The 15,112-nt window shown below is 42.4% G+C and overlaps 1 protein-coding gene across 4 annotated transcripts in view; it reads left to right on the top strand.

Annotated features, from left to right (window-relative positions):
- The window catches only part of pggt1b (protein geranylgeranyltransferase type I, beta subunit), a 123,155-nt gene that overhangs the window by 59,883 nt on the left and 48,160 nt on the right, over nucleotides 1-15,112 (top strand). For all 4 annotated transcript variants that reach the window (XM_072516479.1, XM_072516478.1, XM_072516475.1 and 1 more), the window contains 2 exons: nucleotides 3,640-3,791; nucleotides 9,697-9,829. In XM_072516479.1, coding sequence (XP_072372580.1) covers nucleotides 3,640-3,791; nucleotides 9,697-9,829 — 285 coding nt within the window. The remainder of the gene's footprint in view (nucleotides 1-3,639; nucleotides 3,792-9,696; nucleotides 9,830-15,112) is intronic.

Raw genomic sequence — 15,112 nt, 5'->3', positions numbered from 1 at the left:
TTTTGGGTGAGAGGTTTACAAGGAGTTTAAGGATTTGTTAATAGAGCTATTGGTTGGAATGTACTGTCGCTCCTTTGAGACAGGTCAGCTGCCACCGACACGTCAGGAGGCAAACATGTCCCTAATTTTGAAGGCAGGTAAGGACACAGTGGAATGTGCCTCCTATAGGCCAATCTCACTTCTGACTGTTGATTTGAAGTCGTTGTCTAAAGTGTTGGTGAAACTGTTAGAGGGAATTTTACTGATAAGTGTTCGGGAGGATCAGACTGGGTTTATAAAGGGTCGATTTTCCAGTAACAATGTTAGAAGATTATTGAATATGACTCAGGCTTTCCAGAAGCAGGCACGAAACGGGCTGGTGATCTGCTTGGATGCAGAGAAAGCCTTTGATTGGGTGGAGTGGAAATATCTGGTGTACACGCTGCGGAGATTTGGGTTGGGTGAAAAATATATTAAGTCGGTTCAGGTGCTGTACCATAGGCCCTTGGTAGCAGTACTCATGAATGGTTTTAGGTCCGAGAACTTTGGTTTGCAGAGAGAGACTAGACAGGGCTGCCTGCAATCCCCCTTGTGGTTTGCGTTGGCCATAGAGCCGCTGGCGGAGGCTATTAGGCAGGACCCCTTGGTATTGGGGCAAGGCTATGGGGGAAGCAGCATGTGATTACGCTTTATGCGGATGATGTGTTACTATTTGTATCGAAGCCAGATGTCTTGTTTCCCGCAATTTTTAAAAATATAATGGCATGTATGAATCCTCCGAAACCACAGGGTGCTCGAGAGAAGAGAAGAACCGCTCCATACGTGCCACCACATAATCAGGGCTTTTTGTAGTATACAAAACAAGGATAAGCATGGACAAACATAAGGAGGATAAAGAAAAATACCCCCCCCCCCCCCCCCCACCACCCCCAAGTTCCTGCTATTATTGATGTGGCGGGTATGTTTAGTGCCCTCTCCTGTTATAAGCTTAATTTTACAAAGTGGGAGGCAATGCCTCTCCATGCCTATTTTCCTTTCAGGTGGTCCCTGTTGGGGTTTGCCTGGGAGCTACAGTTGTATGTGGCTAAACTTCCTCAGATGATTGCTTCTATTAGGTGGGACTTGACTCTGTCTTCCCTGTCAGTCTCATGGCTGGCAAGGATTGCCTTGATTAAAATGAATGTATTGCCAAAGAGCTATACCCCTTGCAGATGTTGCGAATCTTATTGTCAGCTAGAGAGTTAAAGGCGATTAATGGAATGATCAGTTTGTTTATTTGGAATAAGAAGAGCCTAAGGTTTGCCAAGCTGTAGCTCCCAGGTTTCAAGGGAGGTTTGGGTATTTCAAATATTTGGCTATATCAACTGGCCTCTCACTTTAAATTTATGAGGAATTGGGTTAGGAAGGACCCTGCCTCCATTTGGCTCGATATTGAAACACATCATTTAGTTTACCCTTTGCAGGTCTTTTTTAATGAGACAACAGGACCGGTTCTGCTAGATGCAGAAATCCTATTATTATTTATACTCTTGAAGTGTGGAGAATGGGCCACCAACTAGGAGGAAAATCTAAACTGACTGCCGCTCTTTCTCCCTCAATTGTTTTTTTCTGATTGATCCGGGATTAAAACTGGTGGCACAAGTTCATAAAATCTTTTATTCTAAACCCATTCTGTCTTCGTTATATTTGCACTAATTCCTATTCTGTACTGTACTTGTTCTGCATTATTTTTTTGTTGCGTTACTTGTAAAAAAAATTAAAAAGCTAATAAAGATGTATTTTAAAGTTTGACCACAAGGGTGATAGGTAAGCGGAGCGTGGCCCGAATATTGGCTTGGACAGCAGAGTTTTGGACTCAGGTTTACGAGGATAGAATGTGGAAGGTTGGTCTGATGTGCATTGGACAGTCAAATTCAGATGTAACAAATAATTGGATGTGGGTTTCAACAGCAATAAACTGAGACGGGCAGAGTCTAGCTTATAGAGGTGGAAATAGGCAGTCATGATAATTATGCAGATATGTGGCTGGAAGCTTATCTCTGAATCAAACATGACACCAAAGTTGCAAACAATCTGGTTCCGTCTCAGATAGTTGTCAGGTAAAGGGATGGAATTTCTAGCAAGAGAACGGAGTTTGTTGCCCAAAGACAATGGTTTTGGTCTTCGCAATATTTAATTGGAGAACATTTTTGCTCCTTAACTACAGGATGTCAGACCAGCAGAGTGATGATTTCGTTACAGTGGGTGAATCAAGAGGTTGAACTAGGTGTCTTCCAGATAAATGTGATACTTAACTCTCTATAGTCAACTCCTGCTGTTCGTGTCCCCCTCCGTTGCAAAATAATTTTCCCTTGCAAATCTATTTGTATATGCGATCTGTTCATGGTCCAAAACTTCGCTCATCTGCAATTTAAAAATGTTACACTTCTCAACTAAACACCTGGTCTACATCCTTGTTGACCTCATGGCTTCCCAATAATCAAGAATTGAATTCAAACTCCATGTCATCATTTATAAATCTCTCCTTGGCCTTATTCTACCATTGCAATTTCCTTTCGCCCTGCACACCTACTGATTTTCCAACTTTGGCCTTTACTACATGTCTACCTTCAGTGACACAGCCCCCTGATGTTTTGACATTACACCATTGAACGTTCTTCTTAAACCTTTGGGAGACAAAAATACTTTAGTTGGCTTTTGAGAGGAAGATGTGATGGTAGTTTGCAAGAGTGTCAGGGTCAAGAGTAACCCTGTAGCACAGTGGTTAGCAGTGTTGCTTCACAGCGCCAGGGATTCTGGTTCGATTCCCGAACGGTCACTGTATGTGCGGAGTCTGCACGTTCTCCCTGTGTCTGCGTGGGTTTCCTCCGGGTGCTCCGGTTTCCTCCCACAGTCCAAAGATGTGCAGGTTAGGTGGATTGGCCAGGATAAATTGCCCTTAGTGTCCAAAATTGCCCTTAGTGTTGGGTGAGGTTACTGCGTTATGGGGATAGGGTGGAGGTGTTGACCTTGCTCTTTCCAAGAGCCGGTGCAGACTCGATGGGCCGAATGGCCTCCTTCTGCACTGTAAATTCTATGATAATCTATGATAATCTATGATAATCTATGATAATCTATTGCAGTGTTAATGTAAACCTACTTGTGACACTAATAAAGATTATATAATTATTATTATATAAGTGATTTGTTGTGATCATATTAAAAACACAAAAGCATGCTAACTTGTTTATATCGATGTACTGTATATAATTTGGATACAAGAAAGAAGATGCTAGACATTGATTTCAAACTTGTAATTTTTAATCTCAAGGATTTGGGGAAGGGTTCCCCTCTCATTCTCTATCTTCTGGCTCCCTTACCTCTCAAAAAGCAGAATTATAATTAGTGAGTATTTGATCTAATTGTAACCCTTGAGCAAAACAAACAAAATGTTCATACAAGAACAAGGTACTGAAAATGTTAAATAAACGCGGAAAATGCTGGACATCCCTAGCAGATCTAGCCACACCTGTCGACAAAGGAACACAGTTAACTTTGATGATTCTTTGAAGAGTCACCGACCTGAAACATTAACATTCTCTCTCCACAAATGCTGCCAAACTTGCTGAATATTTCAAACTGTGCCATTTTGTCTGATGGATGCTTACTGGTATTTTTTAGGATAATGGCGTACATCATTTGTATGACAGCGGTCACATTGCCATGACATACACTGGCCTAGCTAGCCTGGTGATCCTTGGAGATGATCTGAAACGGGTAAATAAAGAAGCATGTCTGGCAGGGCTTGGAGCTCTTCAACTGGAAGATGGCAGGTAAAATGAAATCCTTTTTTTGTTACGCTTTGAACAAGTTGCTCCAGTACTGAATTGACTTACAATGGCATGTAAATGTTGGGATAGTTACATTCGTAGTTTTAACCTCATTGAATTGGGAGAGTTCAAGCTTTGCTCACCTGGGACCTTTTGATGCCTGAGAGTAAGATGAAACTGAAATGATTGAACTCGTGTCTCCACATTGTGAATAGTGTTCGAATTCACGATCACAGTTAGTTATGTTTTTGTTCAATTCCTTGGTCTTTTTACTCGAACTTCCATTTATCCTATAGTTCAGTTTCTGTGGCAAGTTGCTAATACTTATATCCAAACAAATCTTTCCTTTTGTGAGCCTGCATGGTTATTGCCCAGGCCGCAGGACATGGGAGGAGAAGAGGTTTGGGACCAATAACATTTTATTTAAAATAAGTTTAATAACTTTAAATAAGTTACCTGCTTTTGGTATAAAGCCACAAGATTCCATGGGTTTTGAGAAAACACAACAAATTTTACTTAGAAAGTTAGAAATATGTACTCCCAATATCCCAGAATTAGCAAGAGGTACACATAAATTAACAGAAATTGTGATTGAACCACAGTTCACATCAAATGGCAGATACAGTCAAGACAGATGTCATGAATTTCTCAGCAAGCCACCCAGACGTCGGGGACACTGAGTCACCAAATCTCCTTAAAACGGTCTCCTTCACAAAGGATTCCAGTTCTGCACTTTCGAAGATCGAGTCTATGAATTCCCTCAGAGCCACTCTGACTCAGACTGCCTCAACAACTGATCATCTCCTGGTTGTTTAATCTTTTTTCCCCAAGACTGCATTCCCTTGGATTCCAAAGAATGCTCACAAGCATCTAACTACCGACACAATTTCAACATTTTACTAAGCGGCTAGCTTCGCCAAGCAACACTGCCTCGGAATTTCTCTGAGCTTCAATCTTTCTCAGCTTCCCCAAGTAAATATTGCTTGTGAGCTTCCTTGACCCCATTCGGATTTGCATTGAACTATCAGTGGCTTCCAGGGTTTTCTTTTAGCCCTAACCATTTCAGCACAAAGCTACCAAGCAGCTTCTGGGCCTCCCCTTTAGTCCCAGCTGCATAGTCAGCTCACAGCAGTGTTGTTGCCTGGAAGCGCTTCTCTGACTGATTCATCCTTTACTCTGCTCTTCACTAACCTTTGAACTGATCTGGGAAATCTATCATCGCACCTTGTTACCAGGCAGGAATCACTGCAATAGCATTGGAACATCCTTCCCCTTCAATGTTACAATGTCCAAAACTGCAGACTTATATAGCATACGCAGAAATAACATTATGGTCAAATGACTGTAGATATAACGGACTCCAATTTTTTCTTCCATGGGATTTGGGGGTCACTGTCTAAGCCGGTATTTTTAATGGCTTCCCTGGATTGCCCTCGAGAAGGTTGTGGTAAGTGACTTGAACAGCTGCAGTCCATGTGGTGTAGGTACACACATGGTGCTCTTTGGGAGAGGCATCCAGGGCTTTGACTCAATGACTGTTGAGGAGCGGCATTATAGTTCCAAGTGGGCATGATGTGTGGTGTGGCGGGGAATGTGCAGATGGTGATGTTCCCATACATCTGCTGCCCTTGTCCTTCTAGGGGTAGAGGTTGAGACTGAAAGGTTCTGACATAGGCACCTTGGTGAATTACTGCAGTGTATATTTTGGATGTATACACTGCTGCAACTGTGCATCGGTGGTACATGGAGTGGGCATTGGAGGCAGTAGATGACGTGCTGATCAATTGAACTGCTTCGTCCTGAATGGTGTCAAGCTTGCTATTGGAGCTGTACTCATAATGGCAAGTGAAAACTATTCAATCACACTGCTGACTTGTGCCTTGTAGATGTTGGGCAGGCCTTGGGGAGTCAGGAGGCAAGTGATTCTCCGCAGGATTGTGAGCCTCTGACCTCTTGTAGCTACAGTATTTATCTGGCTGGTCCAGTTCAGTTTCTGGTCAATGGTCACTCCCAGAATGTTGATTGTGGGGGGATTAGAAATGGTACTGTTATCAAATTTGATGGGGAAATGGTTGGACCTCCCTTGTTGGAGATGGTCATTGCCTGGCACTTTATGGCACAAATGTTACTCGTCCTTGTCAGCCTAAGCCTAAATGTTGCACAGGTTTTGCTGCATTTAACCACGGACTGCTTTAGTATCTGAGGAGTCGGGAATGATTGAACATTGTATAATCACCAGTGAGCATCCCTCCTTCTGACCTTATGATGGAGGAAAGGTCATTGATGAAGCAATTGAAGATGGTTGGGCAAAGGACTCCACCCTGAGGAACTCCTCCAGTGATGTCCTGGAGCTGAGATAATCACCCTCCAATACCCACGGCCATCTTGCTTTGTGTTAAGTATGACTCTGACCAGAAGAGAGATTTCCCCTGATTCCTGTTTTGCTAGGGCTCCTTGATGCCACATTTGGTCAAGGATGACCTTGATGTCAAAGGCAGTCACTCTCGTCTCACCACTGGAGCTCAACTCTCTTGTCCATGTTTGGACCAGGGCTCTAATTGAATTGGATTTTGTTTATTGTCATGTGTACCGAGGTACAGTGAAAAGTATTTTTCTGCGAGCAGCTCAACAGATCATTAAGTACATGAAAAGCTAAGGAAATAAAAGAAAATACGTAACAGGGCAACACAGGGTACACAATGTAACTACATGAACACCGGCATCGGGTGAAGCATACAGGGGTGTAGTGTTAATGAGGTCAGTCCATAAGAGGGTCGTTTAGGTCTGGTAACAGTGGGGAAGAAGCTGTTTTTTAGTCTGTTCGTGCGTGTTCTCAGACTTTTGTATCTCCTGCCCGATGAAAGGAGTTGGAAGAGTGAGTAAGCCGGGTGGGAGGGGTCTTTGATTATGCTGCATACTTTCCCCAGGCAGCGGGAGGTGTAGAAGGAGTTAATGGATGGAAGGCAGGGTTGTGTGATGGACAGGGCTGTGTTCACGACTCTCTGAAGTTTCTTGCGGTCTTGGGCCGAGCAGTTGCCATACCAGGCTGTGATGCAGTCAGATAGGATGCTTTATATGATGCAGCTGTAAAAGTTGGTAAGAGTTAATGTGGACATGCCGAATTTCCTTAGTTTCCTGAGGAAGTATAGGCGCTGTTGTGCTTTCTTGGTGGTAGCGTCGACGTGGGTGGACCAGGACAGAGTTTTGGAGATGTGTACGCCTAGGAATTTGAAACTGCTAACCATCTCCACCGAGGTGGTGGAGCCCCGTTGATGGTGACAGGGGTATATACAGTACTTTGCTTCCTGAAGTCAATGACCAGCTCTTTAGTTTTGCTGGCATTGAGAGATAGATTGTTGTCGCTGCACCACTCCACTAGGTTCTCTATCTCCCACCTGTATTCTGACTCGTCGTTCTTCGAGATCTGGCCCATTATGGTTGTATCGTCAGCAAATTTGTAGATGCAGTTGGAGCCACATTTTGCCACGCAGTCGTGTGTGTACAGGGAGTATAGTAGCGGGCTAAGTACGCAGCCTTGTGGGGCTCAGGTATTGAGGACTATTGTGGAGGAGGTGTTGTTTATTCTTATTGATTGTTGTCTGTGGGTCAAAAAGCCGAGGATCCACTTGCAGAGTGAGGAGCCAAGTCATAGGTTTTGAGGCTTTGACATGAGCCTGGCTGGGATTATGGTATTGAAGGCGGAGCTGTAGTCAATAAATAGGAGTCTGATGTAGGAGTCCTTGTTATTGAGATGCTCCATGGATGAGTACAGGGCCAGGAGATGGCGTCTGCTGTGGACTGGTAGTGGCAGTATGCGAATTGCAGTGGATCAAGGCGTTCTGGGAGTTTGGAGGTAATGCGCTTCATGACCAACCTCTCATTACGACTGAAGTCAAGCCCACTGGATGGTTGTCATTGAGACACGTTGCCTGGTTCTTCTTTGGCACCGGTATGTTGGTGGTCTTCTTGAAGCAGGTGGGAACCTCGGAGCGGAATAGGTACTGGTTAAAGATGTCCGCGAGCACATTTGCCATCTGATCCGCGCAGATTCCGAGTACAGGATCAGGGATCCCGTCTGGACCCGTCGCCTTCCGAGGGTTGAGGTCAGGAGCTGAATGTTCCGAGTGGAACCCAAGCTGAGCGTCAGTGAGCAAGTTGTTTTTGAGTAAGTGCTGCTTGGTAGCGTTGTTGATGACACCTTCCATCACCTTGCTCATGATTGAGACTGCTGATGGGACTGTACTGGTCAGGTTGGAGTTGTCCTGCTTTTTGTGTGCAGGACATGCCTGGGCAGTTTCCACATTGCCAGATGGATGCCAGTGTTGTAGTTGTACTGAGACAGCTCGGTAAGGCCGCTGTTTGGCCATACCCGACAGCCCTATATATAGATATGTCAGTGTTGATCATTGGATACCAATCAGGAGCAGGAGTGTTGTTCTCCTCAACTTTTTCCAAAACCGCTGCAATGGAAAATCCTCCCTTGAAACAAAGTGCTGAACCCAACTGCAACGAACAGATTGGCAATTAGACTTAATGCTATTTGTAACTGCATGCAAGGGGCAGCACAGTAGCATAGTGGTTAGCACAATAGCTTCACAGCTCCAGGGTCCCAGGTTCGATTCCCACCTTGGGTCACTGTCTGTGTGGAGTCTGCACGTTCTCCCCGTGTCTACGTGGGTTTCCTCCGGGTGCTTCAGTTTCCTCCCACAGTCCAAAGATGTGCGGGTTAGGTGGATTGGCCATGCTAAATTGCCCTTAGTGTCCAAAAAGGATAAGTGGGGTTACGGGGATAGGGTGGAGGTGTGGGCTTGCGTAGGGTGCTCTTTCCAAGCGCCGGTGCAGACTCGATAAGCAGAATGGCCTCCTTCTGCACTGTAAATTCCAAGATTCTATGTCACGCCAATTGGTCAACTTACCACTCAAACGTCAGGAAGTCCCAGTACCACTTGAAGGTTGAAATTATTGACTACATTGCACCTCATCATACATTTATAAAAAATGGTTGAGGCTTGTTTCTTTCAAAATAAATATATTTTGCTATTTAGTAAAACATTTTAAAACAAAATGAAGTGAAGGTTGAAAATATCCTGATCAAAATAAACTTCAAATTCTAGAACAGATATCTTTGTAAAATGAAAAGTACAGAAACCTTATCCAGGATTTTCACATGGTACAGGCCTGGGGCCCCTTGCAGGCAGCCTATGACAGTCAACGCCTTGAAGGTTACATTGGATTCCCAGTTCCTCTAGGTATCAAATTTTCAATTTGGGGTTGGGTAGAGGAAGCAGGGTAGGCGTCTGCCTCCAATTAATGGCAGCCTAACTCCTTAAGGAGCTTGTTAAGGGGCCTGTGTGAAATTAAACAGGGTTTTGAAAATTTTACCTGGTGATCCCAAACAGTTTTGTGCATGTCAATGCACAGATGTCGGGTATATTGCGCAGCTGGGATAACTTGCCTTGTGCAACTTTTTAAATCATTGGGTCTACCTCGCATTGCTCTTAACTTGTCTCAACCATGGCCACTTGCAACTTTGTTCCAACTTGAGGAACTGCCTGCTCTAATTGACAAGGCAGTGGCAGTGACAGCCCCCAACATGGATGTCATATTCCATTGCCCTGTCACTAGACAGGCAGCTCTTGCGTCGTGAAGGTATTTAACACCTTTAATTGAGCGTCAGGCTTGCGGCTAGCCACTTAAGACCGTTTACATTTGAAGATCACGTGAGTGTGACACAGCATTTCATCCAAGAATTCATAAGTGTGTCTATTTCCTGACCCTGCGTTGACAATCTGACCCCTTATTTTCAATATCTGTAAATGAAATTCCATGTGAAGAATGAAACATGCTAGAATCACCAAGTTTGTTAGTTGCAGCAGTATTTCCTTCTTGTCTTTCTCTTTGTCTGCAGTTTCTATGCAGTGCCAGAAGGAAGTGAAAATGACATGAGGTTTGTGTACTGTGCCACTTGTATCTGCTACATGCTTAATGACTGGTCAGGAATGAACATGAAGAAGGCCATAGAATATATCAGGAAAAGCATGGTAAGTGAGAAAAGAGAAGAAAATAAAATCTGCAACTTGAATAAATCTTTCGAGTTGTTGAATTTTAAGACTTTGTTCTATTCAATGGTTCTTAGGGTTGTAATTCTCAAAACTTTAGTTCATGAAATGTATCTTCATAGCACAAATGGTAAACTACAATTCTTCTGAGGGCACAAAGAGGTTCTTTTAATTTCTAAGGGTGGGCTTTTATTTGGCGAGGATATGGAAATTGTTAGCACATAATGGAGGTAGATGTTTTTGACTTTTGTTGCTCATTGATTTGGAGATTACCCAGCAGAAAATGTAATTACAGGCAACAAAATTAAATATAACACAATCTTGCTGATATTTTAATAACTCAGTTTCTGCTTGGTGGCCTTTTATGTTGCACCTTACTAAAAAAAAAAGCCCATACTTATTCAACTGGAAATTAAATAGCATGCGTATTCATTTCCTTTGTCGTGCTGTTAAAATTACTTAATTGGAATTATTTTGCTCTGTTCTGAAAATGTTGTTAAAACCTTTCTAATGCCCTGACTCTCTCCTTTCCTAGACCAGAATTTTCTGGACTTGCCAGCGACGGGCATTGTCGTGGGCTACTGCCCAAATCTTCCTGTCCTGCCCATGCCAATGCCTACCGCTGGTGGGACATGAAAATTCCGCCTTTAGACTTGAACAATTTTAAGCTGTTTAGTTACCAGTAGTTAAGTATTAGGCACAAGTAATTAAATACTGGGTTCCCATATTTCTTTATTTCTTACTGAAGTAACAGATGAACCTGGTATGCTGATTAAACTCTTCTGTAACTTACTCTTAATCTGTGAAAATTGGGATAAATTCCTTTAGTATAGTGATGTCTTAAATACTCTATGGATTAATTAAACTGCTTGAATATTTATACTGCACAAACATTTTTTAATAAAATTAGTCTAACAGTAATAGACTATAATTCTTAGGAAACCCCAACTCGATTTTGTAATTTTGCAGTAACGTGGCAAGTATGGATTTTAGATCTAGATGCCTGAAGCTATTTTTGACTTTATGCATTTGTTCTGGAACCTTCTGGATGGACACTGTACTTTGTTTTAATGGAGTTGATTTTGTAGCCTGAGCTGACATTTTTTCAATGGTTTAAAAGATGCAGAGCAGCAAGGCAGTGGCCAAAATACAACAAATGTTGCCAATGTAGAGCCATACCTATTCTTCCACATGCTCGCGCACATTGCACACTAGTAATGTGCTGCTTTGGTCTTATGGATGATGCTGAGGGTTCTATGATGAAGTGACATGGGCGAACATTCTCGTTTAGTTGTTCATTGGAGGGGTGGTTCAGGGAAGATTCAGCATTCGGTCCTGACAAAACCATGTTTTTTTTGATCACTTGAGTGTATTTTTGAAAGCATATTTTTCAAGGGTTGGAAGTAACGAGTCTTTTTTGCCTTTTTTCTTTGTGGAGCTTACCAGCTGTCTATTGAAGAATTATTTACAGTAGTAAACATCAAGTGATTTTATTAATGCTCCCACCATCCTGTAAATACAAGAACTTTGAGCATGTGTATGTATCTATTTGTGACCAATGGTCACATTTACCACTGAGCTACCACCTGTACAAAAATGCACAGCAAAAATGCACTGTAAATTCTATGATAAAGAAATTTCAACAGTCAAAATATGTGTTGAACATCATCTTTGTTGTTAAATGTATGTCAAAGAATTTTTAATTCTGGAACTCTGGTTGATTCCTCAAAGTTTCATGTATTTTTAACATTTTGTGTTCACCAGTTAGGTATCATAGTAGAAATTAATATTAGGGATTAAGCATTGGAAAACTGTTGTATATCAATGCAGGTTATATTACAGCTTGTTGATTTGCTTTCTGTTCTACGATTTAGCAACATATCTGTCATAACATGGGTGCTTGATGGGTGACTGGCATACCTAGTCTACCTACCCCGGTAACCTTTCATCAACATCTGCTGAGGCATAAGAAACTTTGTGGATGTAAAACTGCAATTACTTGCTACATTTCCATTGCATATTGTGCTTTATGTAGATCTGGTAACTGGGGATATAGCATCCCCTTGGAGCTCAAGTGAATGGTAAACTCCTAGTTATCAAGCCAGAAAAGGTTATTGCAAATATCACAGCATTGTTAATACCCAAACATCTTTTGGTTTGTATTTTTTCTGTGGCTTTGTGATGCTTCCACAGCAATAATCCCTATTATATTTTGGAAGCAAGTCATATTTATGCTGAGTTCTGCCTCCAGAAAAAGTCTCCTCATTTGACGTTGGTGCCGTTTGTATCTGTGGAATTGCTGTAATTTATTGCAGTGTAACTCCACTAAACCCAGAGTTGACCAAAAGATCTGTTTGCTTATATTTCATTGGTTGTTTGACTGCCCTTTGGTATGGTATTCGTTCCCTCTCCGGTGTCAGTAATTATGGCCAAAAATCATTTTGTTTGCTTCACTATTCACTTCTACAAACATTGACTTTGAATGTATTTTTGACTTTTATTCTTGGATAAAATCAATGGCAACAAGTAAGAAAAACACTGGGAAGGGGATGAATAAATGAAAACCTGCTCATCATTGCACAATGATCTTTTTACATGTCTGAATTAGATAAGGGTGAGAGGAGACTGAGTAAGTTATTGGCTCAGGCACTGAATAAAAGGCACTGAACTTCTTGTTTTACAGTACCAAATAGAATCTGGAGTTTTAGGACACCATGCTATGTTAATCGCTGTTAGATACTGGCTTTCTGATAGAATTTTCCTCTTCTTTCATGCAGAATTTTATCAATTTAAAGTTCAACATTTCTGGCAGCTTGTATGGCATTGTTTTGAGAAGTAAAAGGTACAGATATTGAGATTGAGGTCTGACTCTAGTTAAGGGCCACTTACAGAACATTTCCGGAGAATAAGATTATAATTTCATTTTTCCTTCTGGTCTTAGTAGCTTCAGTGATTTGTTGCCAGTAATCATCTTAACACTTATTGATTACACAAAACAGATGAAGGCAAGGCTTTCTATGATTTTTGTTTACAGTATTTGCATAAAGATTTGATTTTTTAGCATAAAGCATTTATCTTTTTTGGTTATATAAATAGCTGAGAACTTCACAGGAATAATAATTTTTGTGTCAATACTTCGCCATAGCTGCCATCTAATTTTGTTCCTTTAGGCTAACCCCCAATATCAGGCAATCACCATGGAACATCCAATGACTTATTTCACTGCTGCTTTGTTTGCTTAAATATGCAATATACAAATTCTTCCTTCATGCATATTGTTGGCAGGACAGCACTCCCATATTTTTCCTTCTAATTTTCCATTTCAGCTGCCTTGCCCCTAAGTTCTAGAATCCCCTTCTTAAACCATTTTACTTTCCTACCTCCATTAAGGTGCTTCAAACCTTGACTAAGGTTATTTGTCTTAATATCTCCATAAGTGGCTCAATATCAAATTTTGTTAGCACACTGAAGCACAGCACATTTTACTACATTAAAATGCTACTTAAATGCAAGTGGTCGAGGAATATAAGAGCAGGAGTAAACCATTCAATCCTTGAACATGTCCTGCCATTCAGTTAGATAATGGCTAATCATTGTTCTTAATTAGCCTCGTGTGTTTGCTGATACTTCTACTGTAGTTGCACAGATAGGCTCTTTCATTCACTTCAGGGATGTGGGGGATGTGGGTGTCACTGGGAAGGCCAAAATGCATTACCCCATCCCCAATTGCCCTTGAGAAGGTAGTGGCGATAGCCGCCTTGCCATGCAACAGTCTTTGTGGTGAAGCAACTCCCGCAGGTGCTGATAGGAAGGTAGCTGGATACATTTACTTCAGGGCAGCATCGACTTAGATTGGATCTGAAGGAGATATATAAAACAGCAAAAGGCTATTACCCGTTGTAATTATTTCAGTTTGTTGTATTTGGCAGGAAGTGGGACCATGCCTTTCAACTACTCAAGCAGGAGTAGGCTCAATTTTAAGTGTTTTTTTAACTAGAGACTACTGGAAAAGCTGTTGGGTTGTGTGCCATGTTAACTCGCCCTTCAAAATAGAGCTGAACTGGGCCTTACCTGAAGTAGTGGTCTCACCTTATAAAAATTGGGAAATAAACAGTTAATCTGCTTATTCAATGTCGTCTTTAAGATTCATTTTCGTCACCTGATAATGTCAGTGGAATTCTTCGGATTTTGTTTTTCTCCTTTTTTTCCCTCTCCCAGGAGATTACGGGGCTGTTGGGGCTAGATTGTGCCTAGACTGAGAATGCTCCAGGCATCAATGTGGGACAGACTTAATTCACAAGTTGACCTTTCTCTACCTATTTTTTAAAATGCATTTTTAAGGGATGTGGGCTTCACTGGCTAGGCCAGCATTTGTTGCCCATCCCTCTTTGCCCTTGAGAAAGTGGGGGTGAACTGCCTTCTTGAACCGCTGCAGTCCAAGTGATGTAGGTACACCCACTGTGCTGTTGGGCAGGTAAAGGGAACCAGCAGTCAGGAACTCTGGAGCCTCAGCCCTTGACTCTGTCCAACAGGTATGGGGCACTTGCTCCCTGTGTGGATGGCGAACAGGGCTGCAGGAAGGATGAGTCACCTGACCAAGGCACTGGTTCAGCAGGCCATTCAAGGGGAGGGAGTAAATAGGCAAGTTGTAGTTGTAGGGGATTCTTTTATCAGGGGGATAGATCGTATCCTTTGTGAGCAGGATAAAGAGTCCCGCATGGTATGTTGCCTGCCTGGTACTAGGGTGCGGGACATCTCTGACCGGCTTGAAAGGATACTGGAGAGGGAGGGGGAGGATCCAGTTGTTGTGGTTCATGTCGGTACCAACAACATAGGCAAGTCTAGGAAAGAGGACCTGTTTAGAGATTATAAAGAGCTACGATTCAAATTAAAAAAACAGGTCCTCAAGGGTCATAATCTCCGGATTACTGCCCGAGCCACGTGCAAATTGGCATAGGGAGGCAAGAATAAGGGAAGTTAACACGTGGCTGAGAGAGTGGTGTGGGAAAGAGGGGTTCCTTTTCATGGGACACTGGCATCAGTTTTGGGACAGGGGGGACCTATACCGTTGGGATGGTCTCCACCTGAACCGAGCTGGGACCAGTGTTCTGGCGAAAAGAGTAAATAGGGTGGTCAATAGGACTTTAAACTAAAGATTGGGGGGAAGGGAAAGTCAGGGAACCAAGAGGTGAAGTAATCAGTGGGAAGCGTAGCTGCTTAGGAATACAAAAAAGCACGAAAAGACAGAACTCAGGAGAGGTTACG

This window comes from Scyliorhinus torazame, chromosome 9, assembly GCF_047496885.1.
Source record: "Scyliorhinus torazame isolate Kashiwa2021f chromosome 9, sScyTor2.1, whole genome shotgun sequence".
NCBI classification, from domain to species: Eukaryota; Metazoa; Chordata; class Chondrichthyes; order Carcharhiniformes; family Scyliorhinidae; genus Scyliorhinus; species Scyliorhinus torazame.
Note: the sequence above shows the minus strand (reverse complement) of the source record. Positions and strands in the feature narration are given on the sequence as shown.